This window comes from Camellia sinensis, chromosome 5, assembly GCF_055761805.1.
Source record: "Camellia sinensis isolate YWXY chromosome 5, ASM5576180v1, whole genome shotgun sequence".
Taxonomy (NCBI): Eukaryota; Viridiplantae; Streptophyta; class Magnoliopsida; order Ericales; family Theaceae; genus Camellia; species Camellia sinensis.
Genome location: NC_138965.1, coordinates 138,207,438 through 138,231,270, shown reverse-complemented (window position 1 = coordinate 138,231,270; position 23,833 = coordinate 138,207,438). Strand labels below are relative to the sequence as shown.

General features: G+C 38.3%; 1 protein-coding gene and 1 long non-coding RNA gene across 2 annotated transcripts; both read right to left on the bottom strand.

The window, feature by feature from the left end:
• Positions 1-350: 350 nt before the first annotated feature.
• LOC114319387 (uncharacterized) lies at positions 351-1,344 on the bottom strand. The gene is made up of 2 exons (XR_003649418.2): positions 1,034-1,344; positions 351-894 (listed from the first exon to the last, which is right to left on the bottom strand). It is a non-coding gene; the product is annotated as an uncharacterized LOC114319387 (long non-coding RNA).
• Positions 1,345-14,991: 13,647 nt separating this feature from the next.
• LOC145791714 (uncharacterized) lies at positions 14,992-15,543 on the bottom strand. The gene has a single exon (XM_082872136.1). It carries the CDS (start codon positions 15,541-15,543, stop codon positions 14,992-14,994), a length of 552 nt encoding a protein of 183 aa, XP_082728262.1.
• Positions 15,544-23,833: the final 8,290 nt, after the last annotated feature.

The following is a 23,833-nucleotide window of genomic DNA, read 5'->3' as shown; positions in this document are numbered from 1 at the left end:
AACAAAGTTAGCTCTCCCCCTGTTGTGTTGTTTTTTTTAATAGAAAATGATTAGTAGTAGGAGCTCTCAATCGTACCTAGCGTATATCATACTTCACACACCATTACCACCCGCTAACTCATCATCAATCTCGACTAATTCATTTGACTAATAATTTCTTAAATATCAATCGATACATATCAAAATTTTAAATTTTGAATTTTGAATTTTTTATATTAATATTTACCAATATATCAATTGATACCGTGATTATATGATATCAAATCGATATATAACTATATTAATAATGTATTTAAAATCATGTTTTGAATTGGAATTGTTGACATTAATTAAAGATTTAACACTAATCCTCGGCAATAATCAGCATACTTTGTCTTTTATAACTCATAAATAAGCAATGCATTACAAGTTGTGATATTGTAACAACAAAACCCACAAAAAAATATTTATAAAAAAAAAAAAAAAAAAAAAAAAAAAAAAAAGTGGTGGAAGAGAGCTGATTATTGTGATACTGTCTTGGATCATCGTCTTTCTGGGTCACCAACTGAGTTATCCAAGGGCATAACGGGGTGGTTGAGGCGCGAAACACCGGCTTCTTTAGGTTTACAGAGATCAGAAATGAAGGTGGAGAAGAAGACGATGACCGGTGTGATGAAAATAATGAGACCAACAGGGACCATCCAAAGCTGGGTATTTGAGTGATGATGCTTCACTACCCACCAAACCAAGATCAACCCTCCAACCATGCTTATCAAGAATGAAGCCAAGCAAGCTACGCATGCCTTCACTATCTTCCTAAATCTGTTGTAGCTAATCCCATCTCTGTTCTCTTCTTCCTTGTATGATCCCATCAAATAATTTAACAAAACCAATAAGATCAACCCCGATTTTATCCTAAAGATTGCAAAACCAACAACAGAAAAGATAGCATATCAGTATCAGCGATACAATCATATATTCAAAATTCTCATACATATCTAACATCTATGTATGGGCTTCATTGACAGGACACCAAGATTTTAAGACGACATACCTGAGTGATGATGTTGAAGTAGGATTGAATGGAGGAGATTTTGATGGGACTGCAATATATATGTACTGAGCAAGAATATCAGAGGTAGGATATAAACAGAGAAACTCTGATTCATGAGTCTGAGCATTTTATCCAAGTCGTTGTAAGTAAAAACTATGTGTTATATACATAAAGAAGGTAAAAGTAGTACGTCTCCGTTGCAAACATTACTCATTGACGCAGCCATCTGGGGTAGATTCGATTTGTGTGTATATTATATATATATATATATATATATGTGTGTGTGTGTGTGGCGTCTATTGCCTTTATTTGACCAGTGGCTTGCTTTTGTTATGTAAAATATTAGTTTAGTACTGTTTGGATGGGAGGGAGAAAAATATATAGGAAAAGAAAATGTGATTAATTTGCATTTGATAAAATAGTAGTTTGGTTCTCTAATTTTCATTTGAATTTCCCTTTCACACTCATTTTCTAATTGTGGCAATTCAAAGTGTGAGCACTCTCTCCATTTTTCTAACAATAACTTCTTTTTTTTTTTTAATGATCGGATGTCGAAGTCAGTCTATACATACTTTGATTAATCTTGAGACCTTGGTAAAGTATTCTCTCCACATGGATCGAACACATCTCGAGCAGAGTCTGTGGACATGGCTCCAAAAAAATAATAATACTTAATGAGAGTTAAACTTGAAACTTAAAAGGAGCCAAATAAATATGTTCTACAAGCTTTAAAAAAAAAAAAAAAAAAAAAAAAAAAATTAGGCTTTTCAAGAGAGCCTCTAAATGCATCTTAAAAATATTATTGGACATTCCATTTCTTTTAGCACCCCATTCCTAAATTTAAATTTTGTTATTTTTCTTCGAATACTCCAATTAATCTCAACTTTACTCATACCCACTCCAGCGTAGTGTTACTTCCACCGTTGCCCCACCATCTTTGACACCACCCAGCCCCTTCTCTTTTTCCGTCCGTTGTCCTTACTCCTTTTCATTCTTTCGCCGCCATCAATTGTGCTCTCATCTTCCCTCCCTAACATTCCTTACCCCACAATTTTCCAGCCCTTCCCACCCTCTCAAATCTTAACCTTAACGTCACCACCTACCATCGCTAACAAAGAAATAGAGCTACGATAGGGGCAAACGAGAGAATAATTCTTGAACTCTAACCCTAACCCCATGATCCACCACCGCCAATAGAGTGAGAGATTCGCGCACGCACACATAGATCACAAGCAAAAGAGTTGGGCAACTGTAGCGAGAGAGCTAAAAGAGTCCCTTGTGAATGATGGCTGCTAGATGTGGAGAGGAGCCAGAGGTTGCTACGAAGGAGAGGTGTGGTGGTGACTAGTGAAAAAGGAGAAGATGGAATCAGCAATGATACCATTCTAATTTTGAAATTCTAATTGGGTTTTAATGTTGTAAAAATTTAAAAAAAAAAAATTAAAGTTAATACATCACATCAATGGATGGGGTCACGTCTTAGAGCTCTTTTAGAGCATTCACGGTAGAATAGCTAAAAAAATGTGTTTAAGATGTGTGTTATATGACAAAAAGTGATAAAAGTAGGGTCCAAAATGTGTGTTAAGATGTGTTAGTTTGTTAATTTTAGAGAATGAATGGTGGTGCACTGGATGTATTAAGAGGTGTGTTAAAGTGTGTGTTAAGAATATATATATATATATATATATAATAAATAATTTAATTTAATCAAAAATTTCAAGCACAAAATTAAATTTTAAGCCCAAAAAAAAATTCCCAAAAAAAACAAAAACAAAAAAAATCAATTGACCAGCTTGGCATCCGGTCGGTCAACCGATCACACCCAATTTTTATTTATTTATTTATTTTTCTATTTCTTGAAGGGTCCGGACGTCCAGAGTAGACTTTTGGAAGGACTTCTGGCCGAACGTCTGGGAGGACTTCCCCAGGCACACACATCTCTCTCCCTTCGCTAACTAAAACGCTGGTCATAGTTAACACACAAGTTAACAGCTAACACTAATATACAACACTAATACAATTACTAACACACCCATTACAACACCTACCAGTGTCTTTGATTGGCCAAAAACTAACACTTGACATTTTTTGGCCAGAAGTCCCCCCGAACGTCCAGACCCTTTAAAAAAAAAAATTAGGTCTGACTAGTTGACCGGCCGGATGTCCAGTCGGTCAAACGGTGGTCAACTGAAATTTTTTTTTTTTTCCTTGTTGGGAATTTTTTTTTGGCTTGAAATTTTTGATTAAATTAAATTATTTATTTATTTTATTTATTATATATATATATATATTCTTAACACATTCCTTAACACATCTATTATACCACCATTCATTCTTTAAAATTAACAAACTTTTAACACATCTTAACACATATTTTTAAGTCTCACTTTTATCACTTTTTGTAACACACAATTTAACATATTTTTTTAACTATCCTACTGTAGATGCTCTTATAACTCATATTTTAAAGCTTTCAAACATTTTTAAGATGGAATTAGGATTTTATCTTTTTTGATAATTTGATTTATGGTTGAGATGTGATATAGAGCTCTAGGTGTAGAGCTCAACACAGCTAGCAAGGGTAAAAAAATAAATAAATAAAAATAAAATAAAATAAAGTTTCAGAAAAAGACAAATCAGAATAGGGAAAAAGAAAAATTAAAACTCTTTTAAATCTATTATTTTAAAGGTCTAAAATATTTTTGTTCACGGTTATAATGACATTTAAAAATAAAATAAAATAAAAAAATCGAATGTGGGGGTGTCCAACAACATTTTGGGGCTGCATTTAGTGGCTTCCGTTTTTTAGCCTTCAATTTATGCTCAAATTTTATTTAAAGCCTTTATGATTTAACTTTTACTCAAGTTTGAAAGGACAAATTATGACAGAGTAGTCGTTTTTTTTTTTTTTTGTGTCATTTTAATTCATATATTTTTAATTGATTTAATTTTAACATTAAATCTATAATTTTGTCTCAATTTAATCCAATTGTTTATAACTCTTACATTTTTATTTTATTTTTTATGAAAAACATGTACATAAATGTCACGTGTCATATTATTATAAGGACAAAATTATAAATTTGCTCAATTCGGTCAGTTAACATCAACCAATTTAGTGATAATTTTTCTTGAAAAACACTAAATATATTATTAATTAGACCAAATTCAAACAAAATTTAAAATTAAAAGTTAAAATTGAGCCAATGAAAATGTACGGGTCAAAATGACACAAGATATAAAATATAAAAATGACCGGTGTAATTGTCTAATTTTAAATTGTGAGGTGGCAAGGGTACATTGAAACTTGGGTTCAAATCTACAAACTTAATTAAAACCAAAATAAAATTTTAAGTGAAAGTTGAAAGGTAATTTATTCGCAAGAAGGAAACACTGGACCATTTAAATATCATGCTACATGAGAAGGAAAATTATAAAGAAAAAGTTATTCCTCACTAATTTTTCATTCTGATCCATGTCAATTTTAATGTAAATCAATTGCTCAACATTTCGAGAAACCTACCCACCCAAAAACATTTCCAGAAACCTCATTGGCCTATAACTAATATGAATGTATGTCGAGGAGAGAGGTCTCGAACCATTTTTAGTTAAAAAAGATTAAATATTTGAGGAAATACTTATCCTATTAAACATATATTGTAGATGGGTGTACAAAATTAGAGCAATATTGGAGCAATATTCAAGCTGCTTGTGTAAAGCTTTTATTAAAGATAGGTGTACAAAATCAAATGCTTAAAATATACTTTAAAAAAATAACGTTAACTTTTCATATGGTAGAATTCATATCTTAGATGAATCTAAATTATTAAATATTTGGATAAATTACAAAAATATTCTTAAAATTTACTTAAATTATAAATTACTCTCTGTAATTTTAGAAATTATATTATGCCTCCTAAGATTTCTAATTTCATAATAAATAAATCTTTTTATTAATAAATCATCAAGTTAATTAACAGGTTTTAATAATGCTAAAATTTTATTTCAATTAATAATTCAAATAATTTTCTTATTGTATAGGTGAATAATTAGAAATTTTACTTTTTCAATTAATTCTGTTAAATAAAAAATTTTGACAATGACATATTTGTAATTTTTCAAACCACAAAAGATAATTCATATTTTAAACAAACTTTAAGGGATGTATTTATAATTTATCCTAAATAATTTACATATTTTTTTGTGTATAAATTCTTTATTCATAGTGTTGCTCAATAAATTAAAGCGAATGGAATTTCTTTAAGTTAAAGCGAATAGTTCCTCTTCCACAGTTCGTTGGACAAGTTTTATTATATATATTTGTGAGTTATATTATATGCCAATATTAGAGGCTGTAATTAAAATCGAAATAATGAGAAAAAAAATTCAAATGTATTTTTTTAATATATGTCTAAACACTTTTTTACTCATTTGTGTACATTTTTATACTATTTTTACACAAATCGATACTAAGAGCAATTTTCCATGCTTATAGCCTAGGACCGTTAGAAAAAGAGTCCAGCTTGTCTCAAGTTGAAATCGAAACTAGACCTATCTAGTTTGATTTATGGGGTCCATTTTTTGAGCCCATATTGATAATCTGAACCGTTCAATGTGTAAAACTCGTTGAGTACTATATGCTTGTAAAAAATCACGTTGATCGGATATCAATAGCTATGTGATCAAATCAGTTTTGTAAAAAAAAAAAAATTGATGGTGAAAAAATTAACAATTGATAAAAAAACTGTTTTGTTTACATAGCTATCGATATCTGATCAATGTGATTTTTTACAAGCATATAGTACTCGACGAGTTCTACACATTGAACGGTTCGAATTATCAAAACGAGACCCGTAGTGGGCCATCACGGGCCCAACAGCATGGTCCAGTCCGATCTTAGACTGGACCAAAGCGACTGCCTTAGAAAAAAGCAAATTGGAACTCGATATTAAGCAGTCATGTTTATGGGTAGTAAACATCATCAGGTTTTGAATTTTTTTTTATTATTATTTTTTTTTCTAGGAAAAAATCAGTTTCATTGAATGAATATATACAAGTCAAAGATCTTAAAACCATATATATGTATATACATATATTTAAAAAGTGGAACTTCTCCAGCAACTGCAAAATCAAATTGATGATACAGCGAGTTTCCGGCGGAACGGGTCTGTTTGATTCGCGCTTTCTAAACTGGTGCCCGAGACGCCAAGCCCATAGGGAGACATGCACAAGAGTTCGATGGGGAACGGGGAGTCCCCCCCACGAACCCTCCGACGAGCAAGTTAGAAAGAGAAAAATGGAATGTAGGGATAGATCGGTGATAGAGAAGCTTAACCTTTGCCTTGTCTTCGAAACCTACTTATATCCTCTACTAATCATTTCCTTGTCCCTTCCGACTTGTCACGTTGACCGAAAGTCTATGTTCTAGCTTGCCTTGTTCATGGTGAGGTCGTTCTGTTCCGACAAGGAGGAGTTATGGCAATAAATGCTGCAGGGAACCTCATTAATAGCTGATGTATGGTGCAATAACTTTGCAGGATCTTTGTCTACTGATGTGGCTGGTTCTTTACATGCCAAGTGTTTAGATGTCACTGGTGCTTGGTGTAACGTTGAGCTTCAAGAATATTGAGAATCATGGACTGGGCCATAAGTAGTGGGTCATGTCCTTTATGGGTCCACCCATATCAGTAGGCCCCCATTCCCAAGTGCAGCTTTAGTCAAACGAAAGGAATAAGGAAGAAAACGAGGGTTGGGAGGGTGGCCGGGTGGAGAGACCGACCATGAAGAGGGCCGACCGCGAGGGTGACCGAGTGAAAGGGTCGACTGAGGGAAGGGGGCAGTGGATCGTAGTCGTACACGTGACGGAATCCCATAGTAGGGGAGGTAATGCGTTTTAACAAGAAACGAAGGGATAGGGTAATATAGGATGTTGAAAAGGTGGTTTTGGAAAAATTTTGAAAATTTTGCAAACTGGCAAAATTTAGTCTTGACCCTTGGAATACAGACAAACCTTGGGTGTTTGGGATTATCCACTTTATCTATCTTATTGCAAAAAACCAGAGCGTCCCAGAAGTAAACCCATTTGTGTCGAATGATACACCTCTGCAACACTTTGTGAACTTTCTTGTGCCCGCGTCCGAAGCAATTCGCAGATACGCAAGAGAAATGGCGCAAGAGGAAGTGCCAGCCGTAACGCTTGCTTCGTTAGGTGACGACGATGCGGTGGAGTTGGCGGAACAGTACCGTGCAGAGGGTAGGGTAGCTAGTCAGGCAATGCGGGCTCGTCCTACGACAATGATTGCAGCCGTGAGACCTGTTAGTCAAGTGGAGTCGGACCACTGGCACACCAAGCCAGGCAGATCCATACTTGCGGCAGAGGAGTTAGAGAGAATAAGGAGGAAGTACCAAATTCCCTCGGAAATAGGACTGAGGCTGCCCACATCCAAGGAGAGGGCGTCGGATGTGCGGCCGGACCAATTCAGCCTCTACGAGGAAGCGCTGCGAGGAGGTTTGAGGCTACCTCTTCCCTAAATAGTGGTGGACGTGCTTAACAAACTAGAAGTGGCGCCAGGGCAGTTGATGCCGAACGCCTGGAAAATACTAATGGCCTGTACGAGTTCCTGGCAACAAGCGACCGGAGGGTTGGCCATGATTGTGGAGGAATTTTTCTCCTACTACAAGACCTCCGGTCAACAGGAGACGTGGGTGACGTTGCAGGCAGTAGCGGGGTGAGGTGTAGTGGCGGGGTTATCATCTTCGGTAAAGGGATGGAGGCCGAGATGGTTTTTTGTATCAACGAACGGTGGAAGAGAAGTTCGGACAACATGGAAGGCCCCACTAAATCAGTTGAGCCTAGGTTGGACGTAGTGGCCGAAGACCGAGTGAAGAAGGTGAGGGAGTAAGGGAAGAGAAGGAAGTGAGGTGGGACGAGCTGGTCCTTCCTTTAACGTTGTTTGCCCTGAACTTAGGACCGCAACCGTTGGGAGAGGATCCGGCAAGAGAGGAGCTGGAGGTGCAGAGGAAGGCGGAGGAAGAGGAGAAGGAGGAGAGGAGAATGTTTGCCAAAGCGGACAAATATAAAGAGACAAAGTTGGGGCTTGCCCCAGTGATGAATGAGAGGATTCGACCTCATCTTAAGCCTCTGAGAGGCAAAGATGTGACTGAGTTTGCCCCATTACCACCACCCATAGATCCACTGAAGGAGAGGGGCAAACGAGAGGTGGAGGCAGGGCTGAAGATGTCGAAGAAGAAGAGAGTCGCCACTGAGGGGAGTAAGGATGCGCCAGGCCTGAAGAAGATGAGGGTTGGTAGCGAGGACACCCCCATGTTGGAGAAGGTGAAGGAAGGAGGGATGGAGGTAACTTCAGAAGGGGTGGTCGTCCCAAAGGCACAAGAGGACGAAGGTCAAGGGGCCCAAGTGGTAAAAGAACACGTAAGTGCCATGGGCCCCGAAACACAAGTGGAAAGTGGGGAGGCTGGGCCTGAGCAGGGGATGGAGCAACCGCCCAAGGAGAGTCCTGTGCCTCAAGGAGAAGAAGAGGAGGCGAGGTAGAAGACCACCATCTACCACGCGCAAGCAGTGTCTGGGCAGCTGAGTGGAGAAGGAGGTGAAGCTAGGACTACTGCAGACCGGTTCTTGGAAGTAGTGGAGGACGCGGCCGTGCATTCGATGGCGAGTCTTACAGAGGCCGAACTACTAAGGGGGCTTTGCTCGACCTAGATGGAGGCGACGTCCTTAGCAGGAGCCTTACTGAACAAAGCGGCGAGCGCAAAAGGCAAAGTAGGGCCACTGAAGACAAAGATGGAGGAGGTGAAGGCCCAGCTGGAAAGTTTGAGGATGGAGACTAGGGGCTGGAGGAAAACCGCGTGGAGTGCGTGTGCTAAAGGGCTAGAATATGCCCAGAAGGCCAAGAAAATGGAAGTGTTGGCGACGGTGCAGGGTTATTCAGCAGATCGTACGAATGCTGAGCTGCTTGCAACCAAGTTAGAGCTGGAGACGGAATGCTGCAAGGTGGTATCGATCAAGTTCCAGTTGGCTGGGGAGCAGAAGAAGCTTGAGGAGGCCCATAAAGCTTGCACCGTCGCCAATGAAAGGTGAGATGAGGCCATGGTCTGTAATGAAGATCTATGCACTCAGTCGATCAAGGAAAATGAAGAAGTAGATCAAAGGATCGCCGAGTTGGAGAAGGCGCTGGTGGCGGGGAGGGGCACAACTGGCGTTTGAGAAGGCAGAGTTAGAGAAGGCCCTGGCGGAGGAAAGGACCAAGTTGGCATCTGAGAGGGCGGCGTAGACCGACCTGTGTATGGCGGATGTAGAGCAGTTCAAGGGGTTCGCCGACTTCCAGATGGCCATTGATGCCGCTGTCGTTAGCAGCTTGGCAAAGGAGGTTGATGGGGGTGCTGGGCCGTCAGATGCGGCCGTTGAAGGAAGGAGCGAAGAGGAAGTGATGCAGAGTTTCCAGCGGTCGGACTTCTACAAGCATGAGATAGTTGAGTTCTGGGACAGCGGCTAGAAGACCTTCAAACCTAAAACGGAAAAACTGTTCCTAGACTTAGACTTTAGCAATGTGAAAATAGATGAAAACGACGTTGCCCAAACCTCCCTCGACGAGGGGGTTGAGGAGGAAGACCTGGCCTCTAGTGAGGAAGGGTGAGCGATGTAGAAGATTGTACTTTTGTTGTTTTATTTTGTGTTCCTTTTTTCTTTTGTTTTTTTGTTTTTGTTTTTGTTTTTGTTTTTGTTTTTTTTTTTTGTAATTGCTGTAGTGGATTACGTGTAAGTTTGTAAATAAAATAATGAATTGTGCTTTTTCATACTGTTGTTATTTCTTGTGAGTTGTAGATTGCAAAATAATGAAAATGGCAAAGCAGGTTAGAAATGGGTATACATTAAGCCTTGTGCATGAACTATGAAAAAGGATCATGATGCAAAAACATTAAAAATGGGTACACATTAAAATGTTAAAAGTGTCAGAAAAAGGTTGGCTTTGATGACTATGGACTTGGATGTTGTCTGAATTAATGTAAAATTAAAAATGTCAAGGGTGTCAAAAGAGGTCGTAGTATGGACCTGAATTTTAACTTAGTCTGGCTGAGGCTTTACTTAGCTCAGTCTGGCTAAGGCTTTAATTAACTCAATCTGGCTGAGCCCTTCGTGCTCAGTGGACCTGAATTTTAACTTAGTCTGGCTGAGGCTTTACTTAGCTCCGTCTAGCTGAGGCTTTAATTAACTCAGTCTGGCTGAGCCCTTTATGCTTAGTCTGGCTGAGCCCTTCATGCTTAGTCTGGCTGAGGCTTTAATTAACTCAGTCTGGCTGAGCCTTTCGTGCTCAGTCTGGTTGAGACTTTAATTAACTCAATCTTAGCAAGTCTTTATTAAAACACAACGCAGATAACAGAAGTGTAAGATCATTGTCATTTATCACGTAGCTTGTTTTCTGCAAATTTACACCATGTATGAAAAGGACAAAAACAACCAAACATGTAGATTGTGAAAAAGAACATCTAGCAATTGATCAATGCAAACGTGTAGATCTTGCTTTATTGGAAATAGTGCTTCAAGTGCTGAGCGTTCCACGGGTGGGGGAGGTCTCGGTCTTCTATATCCTGGAGTCAGTAAGTGCCGGGGCGAGGTCTGGCCTTGACAACGTAAGGTCCTTCCCTTTTGGCGGCCAGTTTGCCTTCGGCTGAATTTTTGGTGGCAAGAGTGGCTTTGCGCAAGACTTAGTCCCCAACGGCAAACTCCCTCGGTCAGACTTTGCGGTTATAGTGTGTCCTCATTTTCTATTGGTATGAGGCTTGTCTGACAGCAGCGGTCTCGCGGAGCTCTTCGATCAGGTCCAAGTCAGCCCAACACAATTCTTTCGTTAATTCTGGACTCAGGTGCAAAACTCTTAGGGTGGGCAGGCCGATTTCCACTAGGATGACCGCCTCAGCACCGTATGTTAAGCGAAATGGGGTCTCTCCAGTGGGGGTTCGGGCTATAGTGCGGTAAGCCTAGAGTACGTTTCGTAATTCCTCAGCCCAGAGTCCTTTAGCGGCTTCCAACTTAGTTTTGATGATCTTCAGAAGGGAACGGTTGGTAATCTCAACTTGGCCATTGGCTTGGGGATGACCTGGAGAAGAGAAACATGGCTGGATTTGAAGTTCTGCACGGAATTTTCTGAACTTGGCATTGTCGAATTGCTTACCGTTGTCGGAGACGATGGCTTAAGGGATGCCAAATCGGCATATGATCGACTGTCAGATGAATCGGGTTGTGTTCCGCTCGGTAATTGTGGCGAGGGGTTCCACCTCCAGCCATTTAGTGAAGTAATCAATGGCGACGATTGCAAATTTGGTTTAGCCTCGACCGGTGGGCAATGGGCCAACTAAGTCGATCCCCCATTTGGCGAATAGGTAGGGACTGCAAAGTGTGATTAGTTCTGTAGGGGGAGCATGAGGGGTGGAGCATGAGGGCTGTTGGCGAAGCGTTGGCACTTATCACAGTTACACACAAATTCAGTGGCATCTTGGTTGAGAGTAGGCCAGAAGTAACCGATGGGAAGTATTTTATCGGATAGTGACCTGGCGCCCGAATGATTGCCACATACTCCCTCGTAGACTTCCCTCATCACGTAGGTCGCTTGAGCAGGATTGAGGCATCTCAGGTATGAGCGCGAAAAGCCACGTTTGTACAAGAGGCTACTGATAAGAATATAGTTGGATGATCGGGCCCGGACTTTGGCGGCCTGCTGTTTGTCGTCTGGCGATTCCCCGTTTGTCAAAAGTAGGAGGATGTCAGCCGCCCATGGAATAGGTTTATTTTAAAAGAAGTGAACTTGCTGGTGGTGTGGGGCGATGGCAGGGTGGGCCAGGTATTCAAGGCGAACGCCATAGCTGAGGTCGGACTGGTCAGCCGAAGCTAATTGAGTCATTTCATCTGCCTTGGAGTTTTTCGTCCGAGGAATGTGCTTGATCTGGAAAGTGTTGAAAAGGTGGGCAAGGGGAGTGCAATATCCCTATAGGCCCGCATTGTGTCGTCCTTGGCATTGAATTCTCCCGTGATTTTTCCGACGATCAATTGGGAATCACTGAAGACTCGGATATGGCTTACACCAATGTCTCTGGCTAAGCGAAGACCTGCTACCAGGGCTTCATCATCAGCCTTATTGTTGCTTGCGTCAAACAAGAAATGGAGAGCACATTTGAAATAGCCACCCTCGGGGGCGGTGAGGATAAGACCAGCCCCACTGCCTTTTTTGCGGGATGATCTATCAACATTGAGGGTCCAAGAGTAGGGATCCTCCGCTTCAGTATGGAATTGCTTGGGCTGGGGGGGTCGCGTCTAGAGTAGGATTAGTGAATTCCAGGATGAAATCGGCGACAGCCTGTCCTTTGATCGCCGTTCGAGGTCTGTAGGAGATGTCAAATTGGCTGAGCTCGACCGACCATTGCTTAAGTCTACCGGACAACTCTAGTTGTTGCATTATCTTCTTCAAAGGTTAGTGAGTGAGGAAAATAATGGGGTAGGCCTAGAAGTAAGGTCAGAGTCGTCTTGAGGTTATGACCAAGGCCAGGGCCATCTTTTCTAGTAGCGGGTAGTTCTGTTCTGCTCCCCTGAGAGCCCGACTAATGTAGTAAACCAGACGCTAGACAGAGTCGTCCTCCCTGATGAGGGTTACGCTGACCGTAGTGTTTGATACGGCTAAGTAGAGAAAAAGGGGCTCACCTGTGATCGCTTGAGAAAGTAAGGGGGGTTGGCTATGCATTGCTTTAATTGCTAAAAGGCTTCTTTGGATTCTGTCGTCCATTCAAAAGCCTGCCGAAGGACTTTAAAGAAGGGGAGGCACTTGCCTCTTGCGCGGGAAATAAAATGGTTGAGGGTGACGACTCTGCCCATAAGCTTTTCAACCTCTCTAACTGTTCTGGGCGACTGCATTTCTATCAGAGCCTTGATCTTTTCAGGGTTAGCCTCGATACCCTATTGACTGACCATGAAACCCAAGAATTTCCCAAATCCGACGCTGAAGGCACATTTCTTCAGATTCAGCTTCATTTGATACTTACGCAGAGTGTTGAAGGTCTCCCGCAGGTCTGTCAGATGAGCAGAGGAGAGTTTGCTCTTGACAAGCATGCCGTCGACGTACACTTCTATGTTCTGACCTATCCAGTGATGAAAAACAGCATTGACTAACTGTTGATAAGTTGTGAAGGAGGTGTGTTCCTGGTCCGATGGGTGTATCAGAATTTGATTGTAGCCAAAGAAAGCGTCCATGAAGCTGAGTATTTGATGTCCGGCCGTGGCATCGACAAGTAGATCTATGCGAGGAAAGGGATAATTATCTTTGGGGCAAGCTCGGTTGAGGTCGGAGTAATCGACACAGAGTCGCCATTTACCGTTATTTTTAAGGACCAGGACCACATTTGACAGCCATCTGGGGTAGTCCACGTTTTTTATAAACGGTGCCTCAAGGAGCTTATCCACTTCAGAAGCAATAAGGGTGTGTTTGATTGGGGGGATAAGGGGGGGGGACTATCCACTATTTGGACTCCATGTCCGGCCTCCCTCCTTATCCGTCGTTTGATTTTTTTTAAGTCCGGCGGACTCCATGTCCGACCGAACTCCATGTCCCCCATATGGGGGACTATCCTGTCCTGGGGGGGGGGTGAGATTGTTTTGGGGGGACTAATCACTGTTTGGATTAGATGCGAAAATGACAATTTTGACCCTCTACTATTTAATTATGTATTATATTTAATAAAATTTAAATGTCTCAATTTAAAAATAACATAATTTTATTTAAATTTTTATTAATGTTTTATTTATTTAATTTTTTTAAAATAATTTTTTATAGATATTTTATTGATGTTTTATTTTAAAATTTTGTTTAAGTTTTATTTAATTTCATTATTTAAATTTAATAGATGTTTTAATAGATGTTTTATTTAAACAATTAAATGTTTAATTTCAACAATAAATAATTTCATTTATTTAAATTATGTTTTATTTAAACATTTAAACATTTGTACATCAACATGTTTATTAAATTATTTCAACATCTGTACATCAACATGTATATTTATTTAACATCTATTAAATTATGTTTTAATACGTCAACATTTGATTACATCTACATTTGTTAATTGTTAATTACATCAACATTTGTTAATTGTTTAAACATAATCTGTACATCAACATTTATTTAATTGTTAATTGTTAATTGTTTAAACATAATCTGTACATCAAAATAATTTCAATGTTAATTGTTTAAATAAAAATTTAAACATTTAACCATTAGTATGTTTAATTTCAACAATAAATTTTTATTTGTTTAAATAAAAATAATCTGTACCAGTCAATTTTTTATCAATATTAGTATGTTTAAATATCTTTAAACAAAATTTAACCATTAGTATGTTTAATGTTTACTAAAAATAATTAAAATATTAAAGATATGTTTAATATTGCTATTACTTAGTAAACAATTGAAAAAGGGTAAAATAGTCTTTTGTTCATTTATCCTATCCAGTCCGTCCAACCAAACGTTGGATTCACTGAAAATAGTCCTATCCAGACATCTAATCCCATGAAAAAACAAACACAGGATACATATCCAATCCGACCAAATAGTCCGGGGGATTCACAGTCGCAGGACTCAAGTCCGATGGATTCTAATCCCCCCTTTTCCAGTTCGTCCAATCAAACACACCCTAAGAGTATTGCGTTCCGGGTGAAAGATGCGTTGCTTCTGGCGGAGGGGTAAAAAATGGGGCTCAATGCTGAGACGATGGGTGATGAAAGAGGGATCAATACCTGGCATGTCGGAGTGGGTCTAGGCAAACACGTCCTTGTGCTCGATCAGGAGGGCTGTAAGGTCGGCCTTGGTTTGGGGGGATAGCTGGCTATAGATATTGGCAGTTTTGGTCGGGTTGGTAGCGTCGATGAGGACCTCGACAAGCTCTTCGACTGGTTCCCCTCAGACCAGCTCGTCTTCGTCTCTAACGTCGAGTCCTTCAATGATCATAGCTTCCTTCAGCTTGACCTCTTTAAGTGAAGCGACGTAACATTCTTTGGCCACGGTCTGCTCTCCCCTCACAGTGCCGATCCCAAGGTCGGTAGGGAATTTTATGGCTAGATGGAAAGTGGACGTGACAGCTTGAAAAGCATTTAGCGCGGTGCGGCCGACTATAATGTTGTAAGTAGAGGGACAATCGACGACGAGGAAAGTTAACAGCTTTGTGGTCTGCCGCGGGTATTCTCCGATAGTGATAAGAAGATCGATGGAGCCTATAGAGGTCACCCGGTCTCCAGTGAAGCTAACTAGTGGGGTTTGGAGAGGGGACAAACTCTCTTCCCCGACCTTGAGCTGGCGATAGGCATTGAGGAATATGATGTCTGAAGAGCTACCGTTGTCGACGAGCACCCGTCTGACTTTGTAATTGGAGAGGAGAGCAGAGATGACGAGGGAGTCATCATGGGGGTAACAGATGCTTGTGCAATCGGCCTCCATAAAGGTGATGGGCTCCATTCACTGCTTGGGCTGTTTGAAGGGGCAGTCCAATGTTTTAACTTCTTTATTTGAGCCCTGCCTTATTTTCTTGAGTTCTGCCCGTTGAGCCGAACGGGATGGTCCTCCACAAGCAAACCCTCTAGCAATAACTCTGATCTCTCCAACCAGGGGGGGCAGGGTTGCCTTGTGCCCGGGGTTGCTGTGGGGGGCGATCATGACCTTGGTTGGGTTGTGCGAGTTGTCGATGAGGGGTGTGCTGGCGGTTGTTTTTGGTAGGTTCAGTCCTCTACCTTTGCTGAGGGCGGGCTGCCGTGAATCGACTGAGAAGCCCTTGGCGTATCAAGCCCTCAGCCTGGTCTTTGAGGTTAACACACTCCTCGGTATTTATGGTCGTGGTCCTAATGGAAACGGCAGTATTTGGACTGGTCTCGGCAGTTGGAAGGAGACCGAGACAGTTGGGGCCATTTTAAAGGATAATCTCGTTGGATCTAGTTCAGGACTTGTTCCATGGGAAAATTGAGGGGTGTGTAGCATTCGATCCAGTCGGGCGGTCGGGTAAGCGCCGACCTGTCAGCTCGGACAGGTTGGTCGGTATACTGAGGTATTTGATGAGTGTACTGGGTGTTTCTAGTTTCAGAGTCCTTTCTCTTCTCTCTGGAGGTCGGGTTTTTGGTTATAGGATCTTGTCGGGTGGTTAGGGAATCTTCGGCATTCATGTATTTTTGGGCTTTGGAGAGTAGGGTCGCCATGGAGGTTGGGGGGTTTTTGGAGAGAGAAAAAAGGAAATCAAACGATCGTAGACCGGCCATGAAAGCCATGAGAATGACCTTGTTGTCGTTTTTTGTTACCTGTAGGGCTTCGGTGTTGAAGCGGGTGACGAAGCTGCGCAGCGACTCCCCCTCCGACTGACGGATGTTGAGGAGTTGGGTTGCCGAACGTCGTTGGCGCTGGGCACCAATGAAATGGCTGAGAAATGAGTCATTTAGGTGCTGGAAAGTAGAGAGAGAGTCTGTTGGTAGTTGACTAAACCAAAGTCAAGCCGACCCCTTAAGTGTTACGGGGAAAGCCCGGTACATGATCTCGTCGGGGAATGCATGGAGGACCATGAGGGTCCTGTAAGTCTTCAAATGGTCAACTGGGTCCGTTGTGCCGTCGAAAGAGTCGATCGAGGACATTTTGAACTTAGGGGGTAGGGGTTTGTCCCTAATGGAGGCAACAAATGGTGAGTTGGCTGTGGTAGAGTGTTTATTCTGTATGTTATGCATAACTCCTTGCAATTGGAGTTTCATGGCTCAAAGTTCTGTGTCCCAAAGAGGAACGTGTTCATCATCGAAAGACAACGGAGGCTGGACACTGCTGACCTCTCCCTCGGGGGTAGATGCCTGGATCGATGAGTGTGGGGCTCGGGGTGGCGGGTTCATATCTGGAGGAGGGGGTCGCAAGCCTTCCAAGTTGGATGGGTGAGACTGTTGGATAGGATAGCTCGGGGCTCGCTCTCAGTTGGGTGGGATGTCTTGAGGTGGAGGAAGAGGGATGGGAAGGTCTCTTTCAAGCAAAGCATTGATCAGAGCCTGGTTTTGTTCGGCTAAGTAGTTAATGCTGTTGGTGAGTTCTGTGAAATACTGCGGTAGGTTGTTTGGGTTAGGAGGGTCGGCTTGGAGGTCGACAACGTTAGGTTGAAAGGCCATGGATCTAGTTGTGACCATCCACCCTAGGGGGTGGCAGATAGGGATTATTGGGGATGGGTCTCCGGCGACAATGAGCACAACTGCCACACGGAGCAGAAAAGTTTCCCACAGACGGCGCCAACTGATGATACAGCGAGTTCCAGGCGGAACAGGTCGGTTTGATCCACGCTTCCCAAACTGGTGCCCGAGACGCCAAGCCCACGGAGAGACCTGCACAAGAGTTCGACGGGGAATGGGGAGTCCCCCAGCGAACCCTCTGACGAGCAAGTTAGAAAGAGAGAAATGGAATGTAGGGATAGATCGGTGATAGAGAAGCTTAACCTTTGCCTTATCTTTGAAACCTGCTTATATCCTCTACTAATCATTTCCTTGTCCCTTCCGACCTGTCACGTTGGCCGAAAGTCTATGTTCTAGCTTGCTTTGTTCAAGGTGAGACCGTTCTGTTCCGACGGGGAGGAGTTATCGCAATAAATGCTGCAGGGAACCTTATTAATGGCTGATGTGTGATGCAATAACTTTGCAGGATCTTTATCTGCTGATGTGGCTGGCTCTTTACATGCCAAGTGTTTAGATGTCACTGGTGCTTGGTGTGACGTTGGGCTTCAAGAATATTGAGAATTATGGACTGGGCCTTAAGTGGTGGGCCATGTCCTTTATGAGCCCACCAATATCACAAATGTTAAAATTATAAAACCAATATAGTTCTAACAAATTTAAACTCGTTGATATGACTGGCTACTGGTTAGCTGTGGTCATCTCATTTCTTTCCTTAAATATTGATGTAACATGATTCTACTACTAGTATTTGATATTTACATTTTAGGCCAAATCTTACCACTATCCTTGTAATTTTATTTTATTTTATTTTATTTATCAATTTCATTCTTATAGTTTTAATTATATTAATGTTGTTATTTAATTTTTCATATTATGATAATTTAATCCAATTAATAACATCTATTAAGAAATGAAACAAAATCAAGAGAAAATTGTTTCTTCAAAAGGAAACAATTCATTCTAAATTATACATTAACCTTTCAATTACTTTGAGAATACTAAATGGATTATTTTGTTTCTTAATATCAATTCATTCCAAATTAGACTAGATCGACATATTATAAAAATTTTAGAAGCAAAATTGATGCGATTAGAATTATAAAGACCAAATTGACACACAAATTACAAGAACTGCGAGTGTAATTTGCCCTACATTTTAATTATGAATCAGTTATTGTTCCCTCTTCTAATTAACTTCGAGACTTCTACTCTCTTTTTCTTTCTTTTTTTCCAATAATGCTACATTTATGATCTATTTATACCATATTTCAAATACCATCTCATATAGTACAATCACAACTATTAATGCAAAGAATTGCACATAAGCTCCATTAATATCGAATGATAATAATTGTGCTACATGAGATGGTATTTAAAATAGGTTAGAGCTTCTCTCCAGTCTGAAATTGAACAAGGCAGTATTATTGGGCCCCAGTGGGCCTGACTCTGAGCTCATCTCAATGATCCAAACCATTTCAATGTGTAGAATTCGTCGAGTACATCATCCTTGCAAAAAATCACATTGATCGGATATCGATAGTCATTTGATCATTTTGCATTTGTTTCAACGGTAATTATGATTTTAAAAATAAATCGCAAATACAAATGTAATATGATCAAGTGGTTATCAAAATCTAATCAATGTGATTTTTGCAGGGATGATATACTTAACGAGTTCTACACTTGAAACGGTTTGGATCATCAAGGTGAGCTCGGAGTCAAGCCTAACAACATCGTCTAGTCTGAAAATGAACTGGAGAAAAGTTATACCGTGTAAAATAAGATATGAATAGATGGTAAATATTGTATTATTGAGTAATGATATGGCGCACACACTCAAAAAGAGTATATTCCATATGCAAATTATAATATATGGCGTTAATTATCACGAATGTCATATTTCAATAGAGTCATAACTATAAATAATAAAAATAAAAAAAAGTGAATTCTAACCAAACACTGCATAAGGTATAACTAAATTTTTTTGAATCATAATCAAAATAATATGATAAATAATATCAATAAATTATAATTAATATCCGAATAAGTCATAATAAAAAATCTAAAAAATCGTATCTAAATGAGATATGATACTCACCCATAAAATTTTCAATATTATTATTTTTTGGGGTTTAAAATCTTAGCAGTGACAGCCCTCACATTCATAAACATGAGAATCCAGAATCATGATTTTGCTATAATATATATATATATATATATATATATTAGAATAAAGTGAATGAGTAATAATAATAAGGGTATAATAATAATATGGGCCAGGAATACCCACGGCATCTTCACTGAACACATGAAAGGCGCGTCCAGCGTTTTGTTTAGAAAAATGCTTTAGACCTCTAAATTGTGAGTTCTAGAAGAGCTCTAATTTGTGGGTCCCAGTATGTGATTTGATGTTTTGGCCTTTGTTTTTTTTTTCTTTTTTTTTTTTCAGGTTGCCACGTCACTAATGCTCTTATTAAAGCTCTATTATTAGAGGTCTTAAAGCATCTCCAATGCACTAGGCATATAATACTTGTTAGTTAAAATGCCTAGTGTGATTCACTTTTTTCAATTCCAATGCACTAGGCGTATGATTAGGCATTTTGGCTCAACTCATATTCACTAGCTACATGTAGCTAGCCTTCAACGCTAGGCAAAATGTATTCAATCATTAGGATCATTTCCCTCCATCTTTGTTGTTGACGTGGCATTCTATAAAATTAATAGTATTTGGATAAATAGCTAAAATAAAGAGCATAGTTGGAATAAAAACATAAAACAGTTGATAAGCAAAATAAAATATATACTTTATAGTAATATTTAGATAGGTAAAATGCCTACTACCGTTGGAGATGCTCTTAATCACCACTCTTTTGTTTAGGATAATTGTTTGTCGGGAGTTCTTTTTGGGGTAGGAAGGGACTTGTTTAGGAAAAAGAGAGAGAAAGAGAGAGTCAACTAATCTTAGATAAATGTTGTGCTGGATTTCACCTCTCTCTCTCTCTCTCTGTCTCTCTCGTGATTGAACTTTAATTTTATCTTGGGAGGTGTCATAGCCTGGGTAGGAGGCGGACCTATTGAGGAATCAGGATTCCCTTCTTCACTTCTCTCTTTAACTTCTTATTTGTTAGGTCATTGACTCATTGTGCTTATTTTTGGATTTAATTTTGATAATATGAACCGTTTATATTTTAAAATTTGTTGAGTATATTATCCTTGTAAAAATTTAATTTGATCAGATATCAAAAAGTATGTGTTCGAAAAACTATTTATTAAATCTTTTTAAAAAATAGTTTGTAGTTTGATGATTAGAACACATAATTTCTGATATCTGATCAATTTGATTTTTTACAAAGATAATATACTCAACAAATCTTAAAATGTAAACAATTCAAATTATCAAAATTATGTCCAAAAGTAAGCCCAATAACCCAACAAGCAAAATGTTAAGGAAAGAAATTAAGGAGGGAATCCTTATTCCCTATTGAGTGCCTTTACTTTTCTCTCCAGCTGGCTTCTTACTTTACTCATGTAGAGTAAGCATGTGGAGAAAAGAAAACAGATACAACCCCATTTTAAATTCTTTTATTTCAGAATGAATATTGGAGCTCAAATTTTTCTATTACCTTATTATTTTTAGACAAATGTAAGGGAAAAAGAGTGAATCTCAAATTTTATTAAAAATCAAAATTTGTCTTCCACAATTACAATATTCCATTTATACAGAAAAATCAATTTTAAAAACCCTAAAGAATTAATGAATCAGAAATTAAATATAAAATCGTGAATAGAATAAAGAATTTTAAAAAACAGGCACTAATTGAATGCTTAGCTTGAGTATTTTAATTAACAATGAATGAAAGGAAAAAAAAGATTCTCAAACGAGAATTTTGCTATAAAATAAAAATATGTCAAAATCGTTATCAAAATGATTGAATGCACTCATAATTTGACAATGGGGATGTTTATAGCATCTTATGAAGCTGATTATAACTTATTTTAATTTAAGAATTTGTACTAAATTATTTGATACGGCTTCTACTTATAATTTATTAGGTAGAAATAACTTAAATAAGCTGAAAAAATTAATAATTTAGAAACTGAGAGAAGAAGGTTTTTAGCTTATGTTCCATTCTATGGGGTTGTTTAAAAAATACTAGATTAGTATATTTTTTTAATTTTTACAAAAAAAAATATGAAATGTAAATTAGGATTAAAATAATGTGATAGAAAAATAATATAACTCAAATAAGATAATATATTAAAATAAAATATATTATTTTAACACATACTAAAGAACTTCTATGTATATTTTCAAGACCCTTTCAAAATAATTTTGTTTTTTTATTTGTTTGACACCGTATAAAGCCTACACGGTATCGTTTTAGGCTTGCATATAATCCTATCCTATATATACGCACTACATAACTTGCATTTTTTTTTTATTTTTTATATCAACACAAATATATTAATTTACATCTAGAGTAAGACCTTAATTGCTCCTTGAATAGAAAGTGGCCTCAGCTAGGAACCAAAAATAGGAGGCACTTTCTTGAGCCAAGATAGTTTAGTTTAATAATCAGTCAATGATTATATAATTACGAAGATAGTTTAAATTAGTTTAATAATCAGTCAAACGGTTGTATAATTACGAAAGGAATGACACTAGCTAAGTTTCCTTGCATTTTCCCAGAGACACTTTCTAGGAAAGTCAGTAAACAATAAGGCATTGCGTCATCTAACAGGCTCGTGTTAGTTTAATATTTAATATTTAGGTCAAGTTTAACATACACAAAATAAATTATCTTTTTATCTTTTTTTCATCACATCACCTCTTTACTTTTATGCACATCTTTTCGTAAAAAGACAAAAAATACACTTATTTAGGTCATCCCAAACAATCCCTTAATATTTTTCAATTCAAATATTAATAGTAGCAAAAACATGAATGATTCACTATGAAATCAAAAAATGAATCATGGTACGTCTTATTAGTTAAGGTCGGTACTAAACTAATTACACTGCTTCTCTTCGTTAATTTGCTTCAGATCATATTGACATATATATAAGAAGATTTGCAAAAATACTAGAAAATAGGGAGATCTAGAAACAAACTATAATAAGGCTTTCTGCTCATTGAGTTTGATTTTGCTTACACATTTAAAAAGTGTGAAAAATATACACATTTTAATTGGTTGAAAATAGTGAGGAGTAAAATTTTGGATGGGGATATTACCTTTTTTTTTTTTTTTTTTTTTTGAGGTCCATGTATTTAGATCAATCACATTTTGTATTTTGTTTACATTACTTACAAATCAAAAAAAAAAAGAAAAAAAAAAGAGTGTATGGTTCACACACTTTTTGTTTCCTAATAATATATTTGGATTTTGGATTTAAAAAGAAATTTGTAAAGAAAAAGGAAGAATGAGGAAAAATTGATAAAAATTAAAAATTAAAAATTAAAAAAAAATTAAGTTGTTCAAAAAAAAAAAAACCAAAAAACAAAGGCTGACAAAAATTTAGCTCATGCCTGAATTAAAGATTTAAGGAAAGATTTGTGAAGGGATCAAATATGAATTCACATAAATGCTTAACATGTTAGGTCCCATGCTTAGCAAATGTGCACATTAATATGCGCTAATACCATGATTTTAAATGGCGATACCAGGAGATATATTGATACAACTCGGGATATAATCAAGTATTGAGCAATGAGTACGGAGCAATTAATGATATCGATGTCGCTTGCAATATAACGTATCAAGAATATCGAGCAATATGAATAGAAAATCAAGTGTTGCAGCTGTGAATTTTTTATATTATAAAAAGAAAACTTTACAGTAATTAGGCTATATATAATTTTTCATTTCAATCGTATATCAAGATATATCAATATAAAAAAAATAAAATAAAATTCACCTAATTTATATGATGCATATTAACCAATATTAAAAATAATGGCCAACTCTCACACCGCACATGGTTGTCAAACCCAACAACTGCCCTACACAATCAGGCAACAACTTTAGTCCATTTTGGCCGAAGGGTCAAATGATGCTCCGTTAGATTTTTATAATTGGTAATTTTATTTAATAAAATTTTTTTTAGTTGTAATTTTATTTGCTTTTATGTCTCACTGAGGATGTGAGTGTTTAGACGCGAATCAAACTCGAATTATGCCTATGTAGAGAAGTTTGTGATCTTGAGACTTTTATATTTGTCACTTCACTGACTATGTATAGAGATTAAAACCAAAGTTATGTGATCGCTCGAGTGGTCATTTGTACGCTCAAGCGATCATTTGTACGCTCAAGCAGCAGCATCATCTTATATTTTTATAGAACAAATTGAACTTCTGAGAGAATCTTTTATGCGCTCAAGCGGTGGAGTCTTGGCTCGAGCAATGGACACGCATTTTAGTGCGTTGGCTCAAGCGATGAAATGGTCGGTCGAGCGATCTTCACGACTCTGTTTTCTATAAAGTGTGTCATTCATTATTTTTAGGGTTTAAGTTGTCCATAATCTTAGAGAGAAAAAAAAAGGACTGTTTTTTATTGGAAGCTGTT

Bases quoted from the DNA above. Each gene is read 5' to 3' on its own strand.
- LOC145791714 (XM_082872136.1), bottom strand. From the start codon at position 15,543: ATGGAGCCCATCACCTTTATGGAGGCCGATTGCACAAGCATCTGTTAC.